Source organism: Ictidomys tridecemlineatus, chromosome 2 (genome assembly GCF_052094955.1).
Source record: "Ictidomys tridecemlineatus isolate mIctTri1 chromosome 2, mIctTri1.hap1, whole genome shotgun sequence".
Lineage (NCBI taxonomy): Eukaryota > Metazoa > Chordata > Mammalia > Rodentia > Sciuridae > Ictidomys > Ictidomys tridecemlineatus.
Window position 1 is genome coordinate 16,705,276 of NC_135478.1, and position 14,046 is coordinate 16,719,321.

At 43.2% G+C, this 14,046-nt stretch overlaps 1 protein-coding gene and 1 pseudogene across 2 annotated transcripts in view; one reads left to right on the forward strand and one right to left on the reverse strand.

The window, feature by feature from the left end:
* The window catches only part of Setd2 (SET domain containing 2, histone lysine methyltransferase), a 122,179-nt gene extending 113,173 nt beyond the window's left edge, over positions 1 to 9,006 (forward strand). Inside the window, exons 19-21 of one of the 2 annotated variants that reach the window (XM_078029153.1) lie at positions 5,043 to 5,123; positions 7,737 to 7,838; positions 8,189 to 9,006. In XM_078029153.1, the coding sequence (XP_077885279.1) occupies positions 5,043 to 5,123; positions 7,737 to 7,838; positions 8,189 to 8,350 (345 nt within the window). In that variant the 3' untranslated portion in view covers positions 8,351 to 9,006. Of the gene's footprint in view, positions 1 to 630; positions 684 to 5,042; positions 5,124 to 7,736; positions 7,839 to 8,188 lie in introns of those variants that run through there. The other variant, XM_078029148.1, reaches the window with a different exon arrangement.
* Positions 9,007 to 11,930: 2,924 nt separating this feature from the next.
* Positions 11,931 to 12,717, reverse strand: LOC101960989 (death domain-containing membrane protein NRADD-like; annotated as a pseudogene).
* Between the last annotated feature and the right edge of the window lie 1,329 nt (positions 12,718 to 14,046).

The following is a 14,046-nucleotide window of genomic DNA, read 5'->3' on the forward strand; positions in this document are numbered from 1 at the left end:
ACTCAAGAGTAGAGATATTGGGGAACCAGGCAAAGACATTTGAGAAGGCAATATTCAGCACTTAGCAAACTAGTGGGTAAGAAAAAAGCAAGGATACCCACAACCCTCATTTTTAGCTTGCATGAGTAAGATCTGACTGTTTGCCCAGTGCATGCCTGTAATCACAGCAGCTTGGAAGGCTGAAGAAGGATTGAAAGTTCAAAGCCAACCTCAACAATTTATCAAGACCCTAAGCAGCTTAGTGAGACTCTGTCTCAGAATATAAAATAAAAAGAGATAGAGATGTAGCTCCATGGTTAAGCACCTCTGGTTGAGGAGGGCAGGGCGGGAAGCAACCAACCCACTGTTCATTCTAGGAAATGAAGGAAAGAATAGGAGGAGGTGGAGAAAAGTTCAGTATAGAATTTGAGCTCCCTATGAGATTCAGAATAGTAAAAGCTGATAGATTGTCAAATCTAGGTTTGGGTCAACAGTAAATTAGTGCTTATTGGAAACATAGAAGCATATGGAATGACCAAGGGAAGGTATGCAGTGGATAGAGAATCCTTTGAAGAACACTGGGTGGTGGTAGAAGCTTTTGATAATGAGGCTAAGCATCTGTGAGAGCCTTCCTTCTCTGTTTTCCTCCAGTATTGTTCCCTACTCCTGGTCATCTTGTACTCTCTTCCATCATCCATCCTGTGGTGAGTTCAAATCTTCTTTTTGAGAACCTCAAACCTTAATCATTGCTGACTGCACAATTGAGAACAGCTATCTCCTGGCTTAAAATTAACAGTTATGAGGTATACTAGTGTTCTCTATGTTATAGTAAAATAATTATTGTAGAGTGTTGGATTGAGGGAGTTGCAGAGGGTGGGATCAGGGCCAAGAGTTCTTTCAGTTGATGATCCCATTTTTAGAGTCAGGTCAGTTTGCAAAATAATTTCATAGAAATCACTTACTAGTCATGAAGAACTAAGAAATCACATTTGAGGGGGGATTGTCAGAGTCAGAGTGCATATCTCTATGATTGTGTTGCTCAGTCAGGATAACCTGTTCATCAGTTGGGGAACCAGAGAGAAATCCTAGGTCTGCAATACTCTTAGGCCAGATACACAGTAGGAGGCCCGCTGGTTCCTAGTAATGTGTGCACTGCTATTACTGGGGATTAAACCAGGTTCTTATGCATGCTGAGGCAAGCACTACCACTGAGCTAGGCTAAGCTACCTCCCATCTTTTTTTTTTTTTTTTTTTTTTTGGTCCCCTTTCCTTTTCTTTGGCGATACTGAGGATTGGGGCTTAACCAATGAGCCATATCCCCAGCTCTTTTATTTTTTATTTTGAGACAAGGCCTCACTAAGTTGCTGAGGCTGGCCTTGAATTTGTGATCCTCCTTCCTCAGAACTCCCAAGTCATTCCACCACATATTCCACCATATCAGCTACTAGTAATGTCTTTTTTAAAACTTTAGTTCCTGAGTTTCTGTAAACTCTGCTTCCTTCTGAATGAAGCAAATGGGAGCCTATATGTAATCCAGACTTTGGAAATACTATTGTTAGAATTTATTTTAGAGATTTTTTGCTCCTATTCTAGCAGTCTCACCACTCCCTACCTTTTTTTTTTGAACAAAGTTTTCAGCTGCACCTTAATTTATCTAGAAGCACTTAGCGAAATAGAATTAGTTTACTATGCAACTCCAAAGCAATATATTTTCAATATCATCTTTTTTTTAGAGAGAGAGAGAGAGAGAATTTTTAATATTTATTTTTTAGTTTTCGGTGGACACAACATCTTTATTTTATTTTTATGTGGTGCTGAGGATCGAACCCAGCGCCCCGTGCATGCCAGTCAAGCACGCTACCACTTGAGCCACATCCCCAGCCCAAGTATCATCTTTCTTAACCTTTTAATTAATATACATTCAGATTTCTGTGTCTCAGAATTTAGGTTGAATTGTATCTGTAGTGTTTCTAATGGCTCAGCTCCTCCTTCTGGATGTGTGCTGTCCCAAAAGATATAATTCCTCATAAAGTAATCCTTTAGGTTTCATGTTCCAAAAAGTATTTAATTAAATTCAGGGAAAATTGAACTGTCACGTAACTAATTAAAACAAATTAAAAAAAATTTTAATTAATTCAGGGAGAGAGAAACATTAGCTGAGTATATTCTCTCTCTTGTTGGGACCCATTTCTAGAATAGGCCATACTTCTCAGTTTTAGGGCACATGGACTTTGTGATCTAGTTGTGTCTGTGTGTGTGATTAAGGATGGAGTTTGTATTTGTTGTATTACACAGTGTGCACACGGGCACCAGAGCCACCCAGTAAGCTTAAGGCCATTGCCATCTAAGTCACAAAGACTTAAGATTAAGACCAGATTTTCAGGGAATCCAAATGTACCCAAATGAAGAAGCAGCATCAGTTTCTAAAAGCAGTAGGCTTTGGCTTTTTGCCAGACCCTTTTGCGTGCTCATTTCACTGTGTGCTCCCTTCTGGCCACTGCTTCTGTAGGCTCCCACAAAAAATGTTACACTGACTAGTGGCCCCAAATGAGCCAACATGGAGAAAAGGCAAATTAGTTACTGCTGAGGTCATAGGAACACTTTGCTTTTCCATGTATCAGAGTCCCACCCTGCTATGTGGTGGTTTTCTTAAATCTCAGTGAGGCAACTTGCTATACAGGCAGATACCTGTGAATTATTCTGTTACATGTTAGGGACCATTGGTCCAGTCTCATGTCTTTTCTGGTGCTAAAAGATTTTTTCATGGGCAATAGGCTTTTGGAGAGATGAATAATACCACTTAGTTTTATTGTTAGAAATGCTAAAAAAAATGCTTGGGGCAGTCCCAAGGTTTTCCATGTCAGTAACTAGCGCTATCCTCAGCTCTGACACCAACTCGGCTCCTGGGCTTGGCATTAGGCTCCTATAAGTATTCTGAAACTGTTTCTCATGCCATTTACAGACGACAGACCAAGAAGAATGGGGTTCATGAATTTCAGTACTCCCAGGAAAACTTCATTTTGGTTCAGGATTTTTTTGTTGTTGTTGTTCATGATTTCCATGATGGAAGTTTAGACTTCCTTCATATGAACTTTTCCTTTCTCAATCGTAATTGTTTAGCATTCAAAAGGCCCAATAGAGGGGCCTTTTCCTGATAGAGCTCAGTGGATAGTATTCTATAACTGTTTTTAAAATTCACCCCAATTTCACCAAGTCAGGGATTAAATTAGAAATCTAGTAAATCTGTATTGGATTTATCTAGCTTTCTGAAGACATCCTATTGGGAAAGCAGGACATTCCTGTGTAGACAGTACCCTCCCTGAGCCTCTGGCCTTTTCCCTAGGATGAGGAACTCTGAGCTAGTTGTTATACCTAAAGGCCCTCTCTGTACTTCTTGCTGTTGCTACTCATGACTGAGATCTATAGTAGAATAGCAGGTGAAATTTTTAAGTTTCCTTGTCTTTTTCACATAATTCTTTTTTAGGAGGTAGGGGTAACCTGAAATTGAACCCAGTGGCACTAACCAACTGAGCCACATCGCCAGCCCTCTTTATTTTTGGGGACAGGGTCTCACCAAATTGCATAGGGCCTAACTGAGTTGCTGAGACTGGCCTTGAACTTGAGAAATTCCTATCTCAGCCTCCTAAGCTACTGGAATTACAGGCATGAGCCACCATGCCTGGCTTCAAATAATTCTTGATGCCTTGGTACTTTAGGTCTTATTGTAGAACACACCTACACTTTCTACAATTGAAAAAAAAAAATTTAAATCGCAAACATTTGAAAATAGAATTACCAGTGAGTTGTTTTTAATTTCCAGAAAACAGAAATAGTATCTGTATGTTGTTTGTACCTTATCTCCCAAACCTAAACATCTCCAGTATCCCATCACCATAGAAAATAAGTCAAAAAACAGAAAATGTGTAAAACTTATATAGCAAATCAGAGAAAGCTGATTTGTAGCAGCCCAAAGCCAAGGGAGTGTCACTTTGCTTGGGAACCACTCCAGAACAGAGAGAATTGGGCAGCTTCTTCATACTGTTTATGGAAATGACAGGAATAGACAGAAAGGCTAATGGGGTATTGGTTGGGGAGTCTAATAAAAGTTTCTCTGCTCTGGTTCCCTAACAAAAGCATGAAGTACCTATAATACCAGCTGTAGCTGTTGGATCCTTCCAAAGTAACTTGTATTCAAAGGCAAAATGAATGTTCTTATTCTTTTCCACAGAAAAGCACATTTATTGGGAAGGGGCTTAATGGCTAATGGTGAGAAAGGTTTGAGGAAATGGCCTGCGTGGCAGATGTTCTGAATGCCAAAGCTGCTAGCCCATCACGAACTCTTGGCAGTAACTGGTTAGGGGGAACTTGGCAGCCTATCCTCTAGCAGTGCTGCAAGGGAGTGTTTCTGGGTTTATTATCATCGTGCCATCTTGGCCCAAAATATATTGTGTCATAACATATATTCCTTTGTTAATTGAGTTGAATGACTCTCATCTCCCATTGCTCCACCCTCACCCCAATATCACAATGATGCTTTAGTGTTTCCATTCTTGAACTAAAGGTACCAATCTCCAAGGATCCTCTCCTGCATGCTAAGATTGTCTTTTATAGTCCAGCCAACTCTGCCTTCAGAGGAAAGTGATGAGTACCAAGGGTTTTCAGTACAGAGTATTTGCCTTTGTCCTGGAACCCTAGAATACCAGAGCCAAGAAAGGTTAAGCTCCTTTAAACTGGGACTCACTTGACAATGTGGAGAGCTGAAGTCCGTGCAGCATGTTCTGCAAGGAGAGTGATTCTGGAACAACCGGAAATATAAAGTACATCAAGGATTACTTTGACTTAGGGTAGAGGATTGAAAGTTGATTCTAGAGCCAGATGACAAAATTTGAAACATAGCAGTCAAGTGGACTCCAGGCCATTCCCCTAAGACAGGACTTCTAAAATGAATCTTAATTCAAAGAGTCAGGTAACCCAAAAGGGGGAAGAGAAAAGAGGGTTCTGGGACCATAGGGCATCATTAAACTGACATCTCACGTTAACGCTGTTGTGTTTTCTATTTCTAGACGTCGAAAAAGCCCAAGACAGCAGAAGCAGACACTTCTAGTGAGCTGGCTAAGAAGAGCAAAGAAGTGTTCAGAAAAGAGGTAAGGTTTGGTAGATGAGGCTTAAGCCTCAGTCCTTTCCTTTCTGTCTTAAGTATATACATCTCCCTTGCCCCCCAAGATGGGCAAGCACATAGGCTTATTAGCTACTGTGTCTTGCTGAAGTGGTGTTTTTTCCCTTAAGAACTCTTCAATCATCTCTTATTGGCCTGATAAGAGTTCCTCTGCAAACCACATTACCCATTTTACTTGGACAAAGGAAATTTCTAATAAGTGTTAGGCTGCTTGACTGTGTATTCCCTTCAGTGATTCAGTGTAGTTATTCATTGATATGGCCCTTTACAACTTTTTATCTCCATAACAAGAGCTCTTAAGTACTAGAGCAGGCAAGTTTGTTCTTTCTTTTCTTTCTTTCTTTTTCTTTTTCTTTTTTCTTTCTTTTTTTTTTTTTAAGGCCATTACCTCCACCTCAAGCACCTTGGCACCAAGGCAGCTCCCCCCACCCCACCCCCAATACCTTTAATTAATTAATTAATTTTTAAAATGTGCTGAGGATGGAATCTAGTGCCTCACACATGCTAGGGAAGTGCTCTACCACTGAGCCACAACCCCAGCCCAAGAGCAGGCAAGTTCTTGATGGAAGATTTGAACTCGGGTCTTCTGGCTCAAATTCCAGTGTTCTTTCTTTCATCTCTCATTTGGTGGCTACCTGTTCTTCAAGAGATTGAGAAAAAGCAGCTCCTCTTTATGCTATTGGCAGTGTTCTTAGCCATCAGGACACTAAACTCGCCTGCCTCTAGGAATCCAGTTTCTAAACTCCAGTCTTTATTCATGGAGGGGATCATGGTGTGTGGAGAAAAGGACCTACAAATAAGTAACAGCAGCTATGTGAAGAGTGTGCCATGACAGAATTAGAGGCCACTGTTCAGGATTTCAGGAAGGACTCTTGAATAGGGGAGGGTGGAATTGGTTGTATGGATCAAGAAGGACTATAACCTTAGGCAGAAGAATGTACAGAGTCAAAAGAAAGCAACATCTCTTCCAGGACTGTAGCACAGGGCAAATGAGTGATGTTGGAAATGAGGGTGGGTGGTATTATGCTGACTCTTCATAGTGGCTATGTATCTGTGGAAACTATTGGCAATAGTTAAGTAACGGGTATTTAAATCCTTGACTATATTTGAGGAGTGGGCTGAAGGGGGGGATAGTACAAGGCCAGGCAACCGCAGGAGAGAAACAAAATTGAATAAAAGGTTTATCTAGCTGAGCATTGTGGTACACCTGTAATCCTAGCTACTTGGGAGGTTAAGGCAGAAGGATCTTTGAGGCCAGCCTCAGCAACTTAGCAACATCTTGTCTCAAAATTTAAACAAAAGGGCTGAGGATGTCACTTAATGGCAGAGTGCCCCTGATTCAGTCCCCATTATTGCAAAATAAAAGGCTTATTCAGTTAGGCATAGGTGGTATACACTTGTAGTACTAGCTATTCAGGAGGCTGAGGCAGGAGTATTGTCTAAGCCCAGAAGTTCAAGGCCAGCCTGGCACCATGATGAGAGAGACACACTCTCTGTGTATCTGTCACCTCTCTCTTTGTTTAAAGGTTTCCCCAGAAATAGAACTTAGTTCCATACTGTCAGTGGTGTTTTAGCTCAATCAATCAACAGTTCTTTATTTAGTGCCTATCTTGTGGTCCAACCCTGTTCTTTGATCATCAGAAAGCTGAGTTTCAGGGATGGGTAAACCCTGCTTAGGATACTTCCTGATGAAGTAGCTATCACTGACCATTTGTTCCATTTGTCTCCTGTGAACTTATACCATAAGTTATTCTCAAGAAGACCTGGGGTCTTCTTTCAGAACCACTGGTTAGGACCGACCCATTAGAGACGACCCAGGTAGGACACTGGAAGTGATGGAATGAAAAGGGTCCTGCCAGCTGTCTTCCTCCAATGGTCATGCTGTGTTTCTACCTGTTTCACATAGGCAATATGATTCAGATGAAGTATAACATGTACAGACTTTAAGTAACCTTCAAGGACAAAGTGCCTCTAGTTCTTGGAGTCCAAGAGCTGCCTAGTAGCTCTGAAATGCCTGCTTGGCTCTGCACTCCCTGTGTTGCTTTATGCTGAGGACACAGTTTGTTGGCTGAAACCTAGGGTTGCTGTGAGAGCCCTGCTGCTGGGTTCCTCCAGCTGCTGTTCTTAGTGAGCCTTTCTTAGTTCATCCAAGGGAGCTCTTTCCCTCTCAGGGCTGAGCCAAGATAATTTTCTCTTACATCTTACTGGCTTACTGGTATTCTGTTGTCCAAATCAGACAACCTGAGAAAAGAAAAGGGAAGGATTGGGTGCTGTCTTCTCTCCTCTCTCTAATCCACCTTTATCCCTCTCTTCTTTTCTTCCTTCTGATTGAACCCAGAGGTGCTTTACTTACTACTGAGTTATATCTCTAGTCCTTTATATTTTTTGTTTTGAGACAGGGTCTTAACTAAATTGCAGAATCTGGCCTTAAACTTGTATCCTCCTTTCTTCACCTCCTGAGTTGCTGAGAATATAGATGTGCACCACTGCATAGGGTATTTATTACTTTTTTATTACCTCAGCACAACTCCCTGTTCTTTCTGTACTGTTGAACAGTGTGTTCCCTTTCCTATACCTGCAGATGTCTCAGTTCATTGTTCAGTGCCTGAACCCTTACCGGAAACCTGACTGCAAAGTGGGCAGAATCACCACAACTGAGGATTTCAAACACCTAGCTCGCAAGGTATTCCCCCTTCTTCTGGTTTATGGGTGTTCTTGGCATACTGTGTACCATATAAGATGCTTCTCTTCATCATAGAAAGTGTGGTTTTACTTGCTAGATGCCAGGGACACAGAAATGGGAGGGAAGGTTTAGGAAAGGGAGCGCTTTACTTAAAACCAAGAGTTCTTTAAGAAACTTGTGAAACTAAGCTTTTCCTCTCTGATGACTCTAGCACAGCCTGCCCCCACCTACCCTTGTTGACTTCCTAGTCTCAGTGAGAGAGGCCTGGAAGCAGCAGGCTGGGTTACCCACCCCCTCAACTCATTCCCACTCTGATGGTGGCTTGGTCTCTCTTCCTATGCCCTGGACAGCTGACTCATGGCGTTATGAATAAGGAGCTGAAGTACTGTAAGAACCCTGAGGACCTGGAGTGCAATGAGAATGTGAAACACAAAACCAAGGAGTACATTAAGAAGTACATGCAGAAGTTTGGGGCTGTTTACAAACCCAAAGAGGACACTGAATTAGAGTGACTTATGGGGCCAGGGTGGGAGGATAGGTGATCAGGTAGGGCAGACTCTGGGAAGTGGAAATCCTGTGGGCCTATTTGCCCCACCCCACTGTCAGAGCTGAGCTACTGGTGACACATCACCCTGAGGAATTCAAACTGCAACTGTCAACTGAAAGCTACAAAAACAAGCTCCATCTACAAGTGACCCCTAGTCGTGAGCTAATGGGGTGTAGTTAGAGGCTGTCAGAGGCAATGGCTTAGGGAAGGCTCTGGCCAGACCTGACCCCACTTTCAAACCTGGGTCTCCTCCTTGGCGGTGCTGTCAGCGCACAGACCCATGCGCATCCCCACCCACGACCCTTCCCCTGACGATCTGTATTATATTTTAATGTATATGTGAAAATATTGAAAATAATTTGTTCTTTCCTGGTTTTTGTTTGGTTTTTGTTTTGCTTTTAGCCTCTATGTGCTAGGATCACAGGAAGACTTTGTAAGGACGGTTTTAAGTTCTCCTGCAAGGTTTAATTTGTTATCATGTAAATATTCCAGAGCAGGCTGCCTTGTGGTTTTGGCTAGCCTTGTGCTATGTTGATAAGATTGATTTACTGCTTAAAAATCACTTTACTTTATCCAATTTTTACTGAACTTTTTATGTAAAAAATAAAATCAATTAAAGAACTTGGCATGTGTGTTCCCTAAAGGTTAATCTAGCATGTTTGTGTGTAGTGAGTGCTGTCACTGGAAATAGAGAGGGGATGTAGCAGCCAGTGGTATGTGAAGTCCAAGATTAATCCTTGCTGCCAGGTTTTATTGCAAGCCTTGTTTCTCGTAAGTCCCACTACAAACTATAGTAGACATTTGCCTGATGACTGACACATGTGAGCTTTGGAACTTCTCGCTGCAACTGTGTCAGGTCAACTTGTTTAGGCATTCCAGAGTAGAGGAACTGACTTAAAGCCTCACTGATGCTGGACTTCTTTCCAATTGAGGGTCAGTCAAGAGAAAGGTAAATATGTCTTTTTCCTGGTTGGAGAAAGGCCTTGGACCTCTTCCCTCTGAAGACATGATTTCTTCCAGCCCAATGGAATGCTCATCTGATCTTTGGGTTCCCTGACTTCCCACTTTGTCCTCTGACATTGGGCTTAGACACCAGAGGTGTACTTGGAAGGGGTACAGTGCACAGGTTGTGGGGAGCAGATACAGGGCTTGATGGCAGCCCCTTTCTTTTGATGACCAGTTGTCTGAGCAGTGAGGAGGGTCTAGAGCTTGTAGCCAGACGAGGGCTCATCTCTACAAAGGGGCTGTTCCTCATTATGTTTATTCTGCTCACTGCAACAGTACTGTGGCTTGTCATATTGTGGATGAAACCAACAGAAATTAAAGTACTCATTGCCTGCTAGGTATTGTGCTGAGAACTTTGGAGCTCAGGTTGTGCTCATTCAATCTTTACAACCTGAGGCACAGAAATTGGCACTGTTGGTGAGGAAACTAAGGCTCAGGAAGAATCAATAACTTCTTTAAATTCTAGTATTAAAGGAATCACTAATTACTAAACAAGGACAGAAAATCCTTAATATAGTCGTCCCTCAGTATATGTAGAGGGTTGGTTGCAGGACACCATGGGTACCAAAGTCTGTGGATGCTCAAGAACCCTAAATAAAACGCCATAGTATTTACATATAACACACATACATCCTCCTGAGAGGATGACTTTAAATCATCTCTAGATTAAATCATCTCATGTACATTCAAAGAGTTTTCCCATGATATTGCAGTCTTCAAAATGTTTAAAGCACATGATTATGTAAAATGGATGCACCATAATTTACTGTCAACCCTCTTTTAACATTTTCTAGTTTGAGTCTCACAAAGAATGTATCAGTTCAAGTACTTGCAACATGTAAAAAGGAAGTATTTCTCTCTTGGGTTGGTTCACACTACAAGGGTGCACCCATATGCACTGCCACTCACAACCAAGTCAAACTCATGGTTTTGACTTGAGGCTCTCCAGGTTTCAGATTTTCCTGGTGGCCAGGGAGCTGTTGATGAAATCTCTTTGAAAAGGAATTTTAAGTTTTACCTCTTTAAAAAAAAAAATATATATATATATATATATATATATATATATATATATTAGTTGTAGTTGCACACAGAATACCTCTATTTATATGTGGTGTTGAGGATCAAACCCAGGGCCTCATACATGCTAGGTGAGCGCTCTACCACTGAGCCATAACCCCAGCCCCTACTTCTTTTTTGATTAAAAAAAATTTTTTTTCCCTCTTTCCCAACGCTCCTTCTAGCTCAAATCCCTAGGTTGGGATAAGACATGCCAGTTAATCTAGCACTTGTTCGTGAGACTCAGTTTTTTGTTTGTTTGGGTTTTTTTACTGGGGATTGAAAACAGGGGTGCTTTATCACTGAGCTGCATCCCCCAGCTTTTTTTTTTTTTTTTTTTTTTGAGATAGGATTTTGCTTAATTGCTGAGGCTATTGCACTCTGCTTCAATGCAGAATTTTAGTGATTCCTGACCCAATCCTCCTCAGTCTTGTGACTGTCTCCATACTAAAGTAGGATGTGATGTCTCTAGCACACTGGTCTGAATCTTTTTTCAGTTTTTGCTCTGGCATCACTTCAGAATGAAGGTGACTATAAAACATGCTACCCTTCCTTTTTTTTTTTTTTTTTTTAAGGGAAAGACAGAGTGTTATGTAGCCCTGGTAAACTTTAAGAGGAAAAGCAGTAGCACTCTTAATTTGGTATTCACAAAGCAGCCAGTCCCAGCCATATCAGTTCAGCAAGAGGAAAGGATCCATCTTGGGTCCCACTGGACCACATCTGGATCCCAAATCTTCTCAGTGAGTTTGGATTGATCTGAAGCCCTCTGATTTTGGTGAATGCCAGGATGTTAGCCATTGTCTCTTTCTAGGCAAGGCTTGTCTTCTAAAGTTTCCCCATCTCCCACCCAGGTGGTACAATAACCAATCTACCTGCTCCTCCATGCAGGGTGGGCATGTGAGAGCAGGCCTGTCCTGAACTGCCCCTCAGGTGTGAGCCTGCCTGCCCACTTGTGTAGAAGCCACATGAGCTTCTATGGAAGCCTATTTGGAACTCCATCTCTTGAATGGAGTTCAGGTCTTATATGGAGCCCTGTCTGCCTTTTTCTTCTCTGGAGGTGACCTGAGATCCTTGAAAACTAGATCCCTAGGACCAGCCTGACTCTTGTGACTTTTGCCTCCTGTCTAGTCAGGAAGACCTTCACCCTTCCCTTGCAGGTGGTTACAGCACAAATCAAGAAAATAAACTCGGGGTCCTTCAGTGCCAACTTGGAACTCTTAGGGTTTGTGGGGACCTACTAGATGTGCCTTCAGCTAAGGAAGCTCAGAATTAGCAAGATAAAATAGGTGATTCAACATGACACAACCAGTAAAGGCAGATGCCGGGTGTGGATTCCAGTCCATGCATCTTTTATGGGAGTTCCCTGTCTACCATTCCCAGTTGCTGCTTAGAGAAGGTCCTCTTAATTCTAGAGGCTGCCCCAGCTCTTTACTGGGCCTCTCCCTCATAGCCACTCAACTATCTCACAGGCCCAAGGAACCAAAGCCAGCTAAGTTGTCTTTAATCAAGGATACAAAAGTAGAAAAAACAGCTGAGGCTACAAAAAGGAAGGCGGAATGGGGATTGAGAGGGCTGGACCAACCACTTTCCCACTGCCTGCTCCCCTACAACCCGGTCCCTGTCCTGAAAGGTAGGGTGAGGGGAAGTGAATGGTTGCTCTGTCCCCCCCGAACAGAGCAGATGGAAGCCAGCAACATTAGGTAGCCCATGAAGGTGAAGGCATGAAGTGGTGGGGAGCACAGAGCAGCCCTCAGCTGGGGGACCCAGGACCTGGGCCACATCTTCACGGTCCATGGCAGCCAGCACATCCTCTAGCACCCTGAGGGTAGCTCGGCTGCCTACTTGGATAGCGCAGTCCCTCAGTAAAGTCTAGGCTGGCACTTGGCCCTGGGCTGTGATCTCCACAGCCTCAGCCTGCTAGGCCTTTCCAGCCCTTGTCAGGTTCGCTTCACACCTCCAGGAGCTGCTCCACTTCTTCCTCCTCTGCTAAGGGAGATGAAGGTAAAGCTGGCAGCCAAAGTCAGGATGTGGTTCTGTCATGAGGGTCATATGGGCAGGTGGTGGAACAGCATTAGACAGGCCTAAAGGACTGTGAGGAAAGGGCTCACCCTGATTGGTGGCACAGGACTCCAGACCACTGGAAGAGTCCAGGAAGATACTGTTATCGCCATGCCTCTGGTCCCTGTCGAAGCCCACCAGCTCTGCAGTTCGACCTTTGGCCAGCTGCTGTCTTTGCTTATATGAGTGCCAGCTGTGAGGAGTAGGGGATGATTATCAACCTGATCCCTCCTTCACCAAGATAGAAGGGGATGCCACAGGCCAGTTCCCAAACCATCTATCACTTGAAGATCACTTAGGCAAGCAGACTGAGGACCACAGTGGCCAGAAGGGCATAGTAGATAGGGATGATGCTGCCTGATGCCCTTTGAGCCTCAGCGGGGAATAAGGAGGAGGTATTAGGGACCAAGGCTTCCCCAATTCCTACCTATAGTCTTTCACTGTCTTGACCTCTCAGGGTCTTATCTGTGGAGGAAAGGAAAAATAGGGTCAGTGGCGAGGATCCAAGGCTAGGGTTCCTGGGCAGCTTCATCTAGGTCTTGATGTCAAAAAGGTCTGAAAACAATAATCCTTAAAATGTAGAGCCCAGGGCTGGGATCATAGCTCAGAGCTCTTGCCTAGCATGTGTGGGACACTGGGTTTGAGTCTCAGCACCACATATAAATAAATAAAATAAAGGTACATTGACAACTAAAAATATATATACATTTTAAGAGCCTGGCATGGTGGTACATGCCTGTAATCCCAGCGACTTGGGAAGTGAGACAAGAGAATCTTGAGTTCAAAGCCAGCCTCAGCAACAGGGAAGGTGCTGAGCAACTCAGTGAGATCTTGTCTCTAAATAAAATACAAAATAGGGCTGGGAGTGTGGTTCAGTAGTCGAGTGGCCAAGTTCAATCTCTGGTACCCACCCCCAAAAATATATATTTATATGTGTGTGTGTATATATAAATTATAAAATAGAGCCCAAACTCATAGTATGGCATTGAGTTGACAGGACCTTTTTTCACCCTCATCTTCAGCCTCCCTTTGTTTGCCACCTGAGAGTGCTCTCTCAAGTTTACACACTCCTCCTCTTTCTGTTCTGACACAAATCTACTCTGGAGTCCTTCCTTGATCTCTTTTCTGGCTCTAGTTGTTCTACCTCTGTCTCCCTACCATGACTAAACTGTATCCTGTCTGCTTTAACTAGTCTGGTCTGAAAGAGCATATGGATTCATGTTGGTCCCCACAGGAGCCTCTGCACAACAGGTCTTGTAGATTATTGCAGAATAAAGTGGAACTGGAAGGGAAGTAAATAGTGGTGTTCTCTTCTGCCTAGAGGCCAGTGATCCCCGCAACCCAGTACAGATAGGAGACAAGGAATGGTGTGCTTGTGTGACCTACCCAGCTAGGGTACCATCCAGCCTGCCCAGTGCCTAAGCTTCGGTCAAGGGATGCTTACCTACTACATTGGCCATGCCTTTGCTATGCCTGGAGTTGTGAAGCATAGCTCTTTTCAGTTGGCAGTGCTCCCTGGACCTGTGTTGTTGGGGTTGGAGT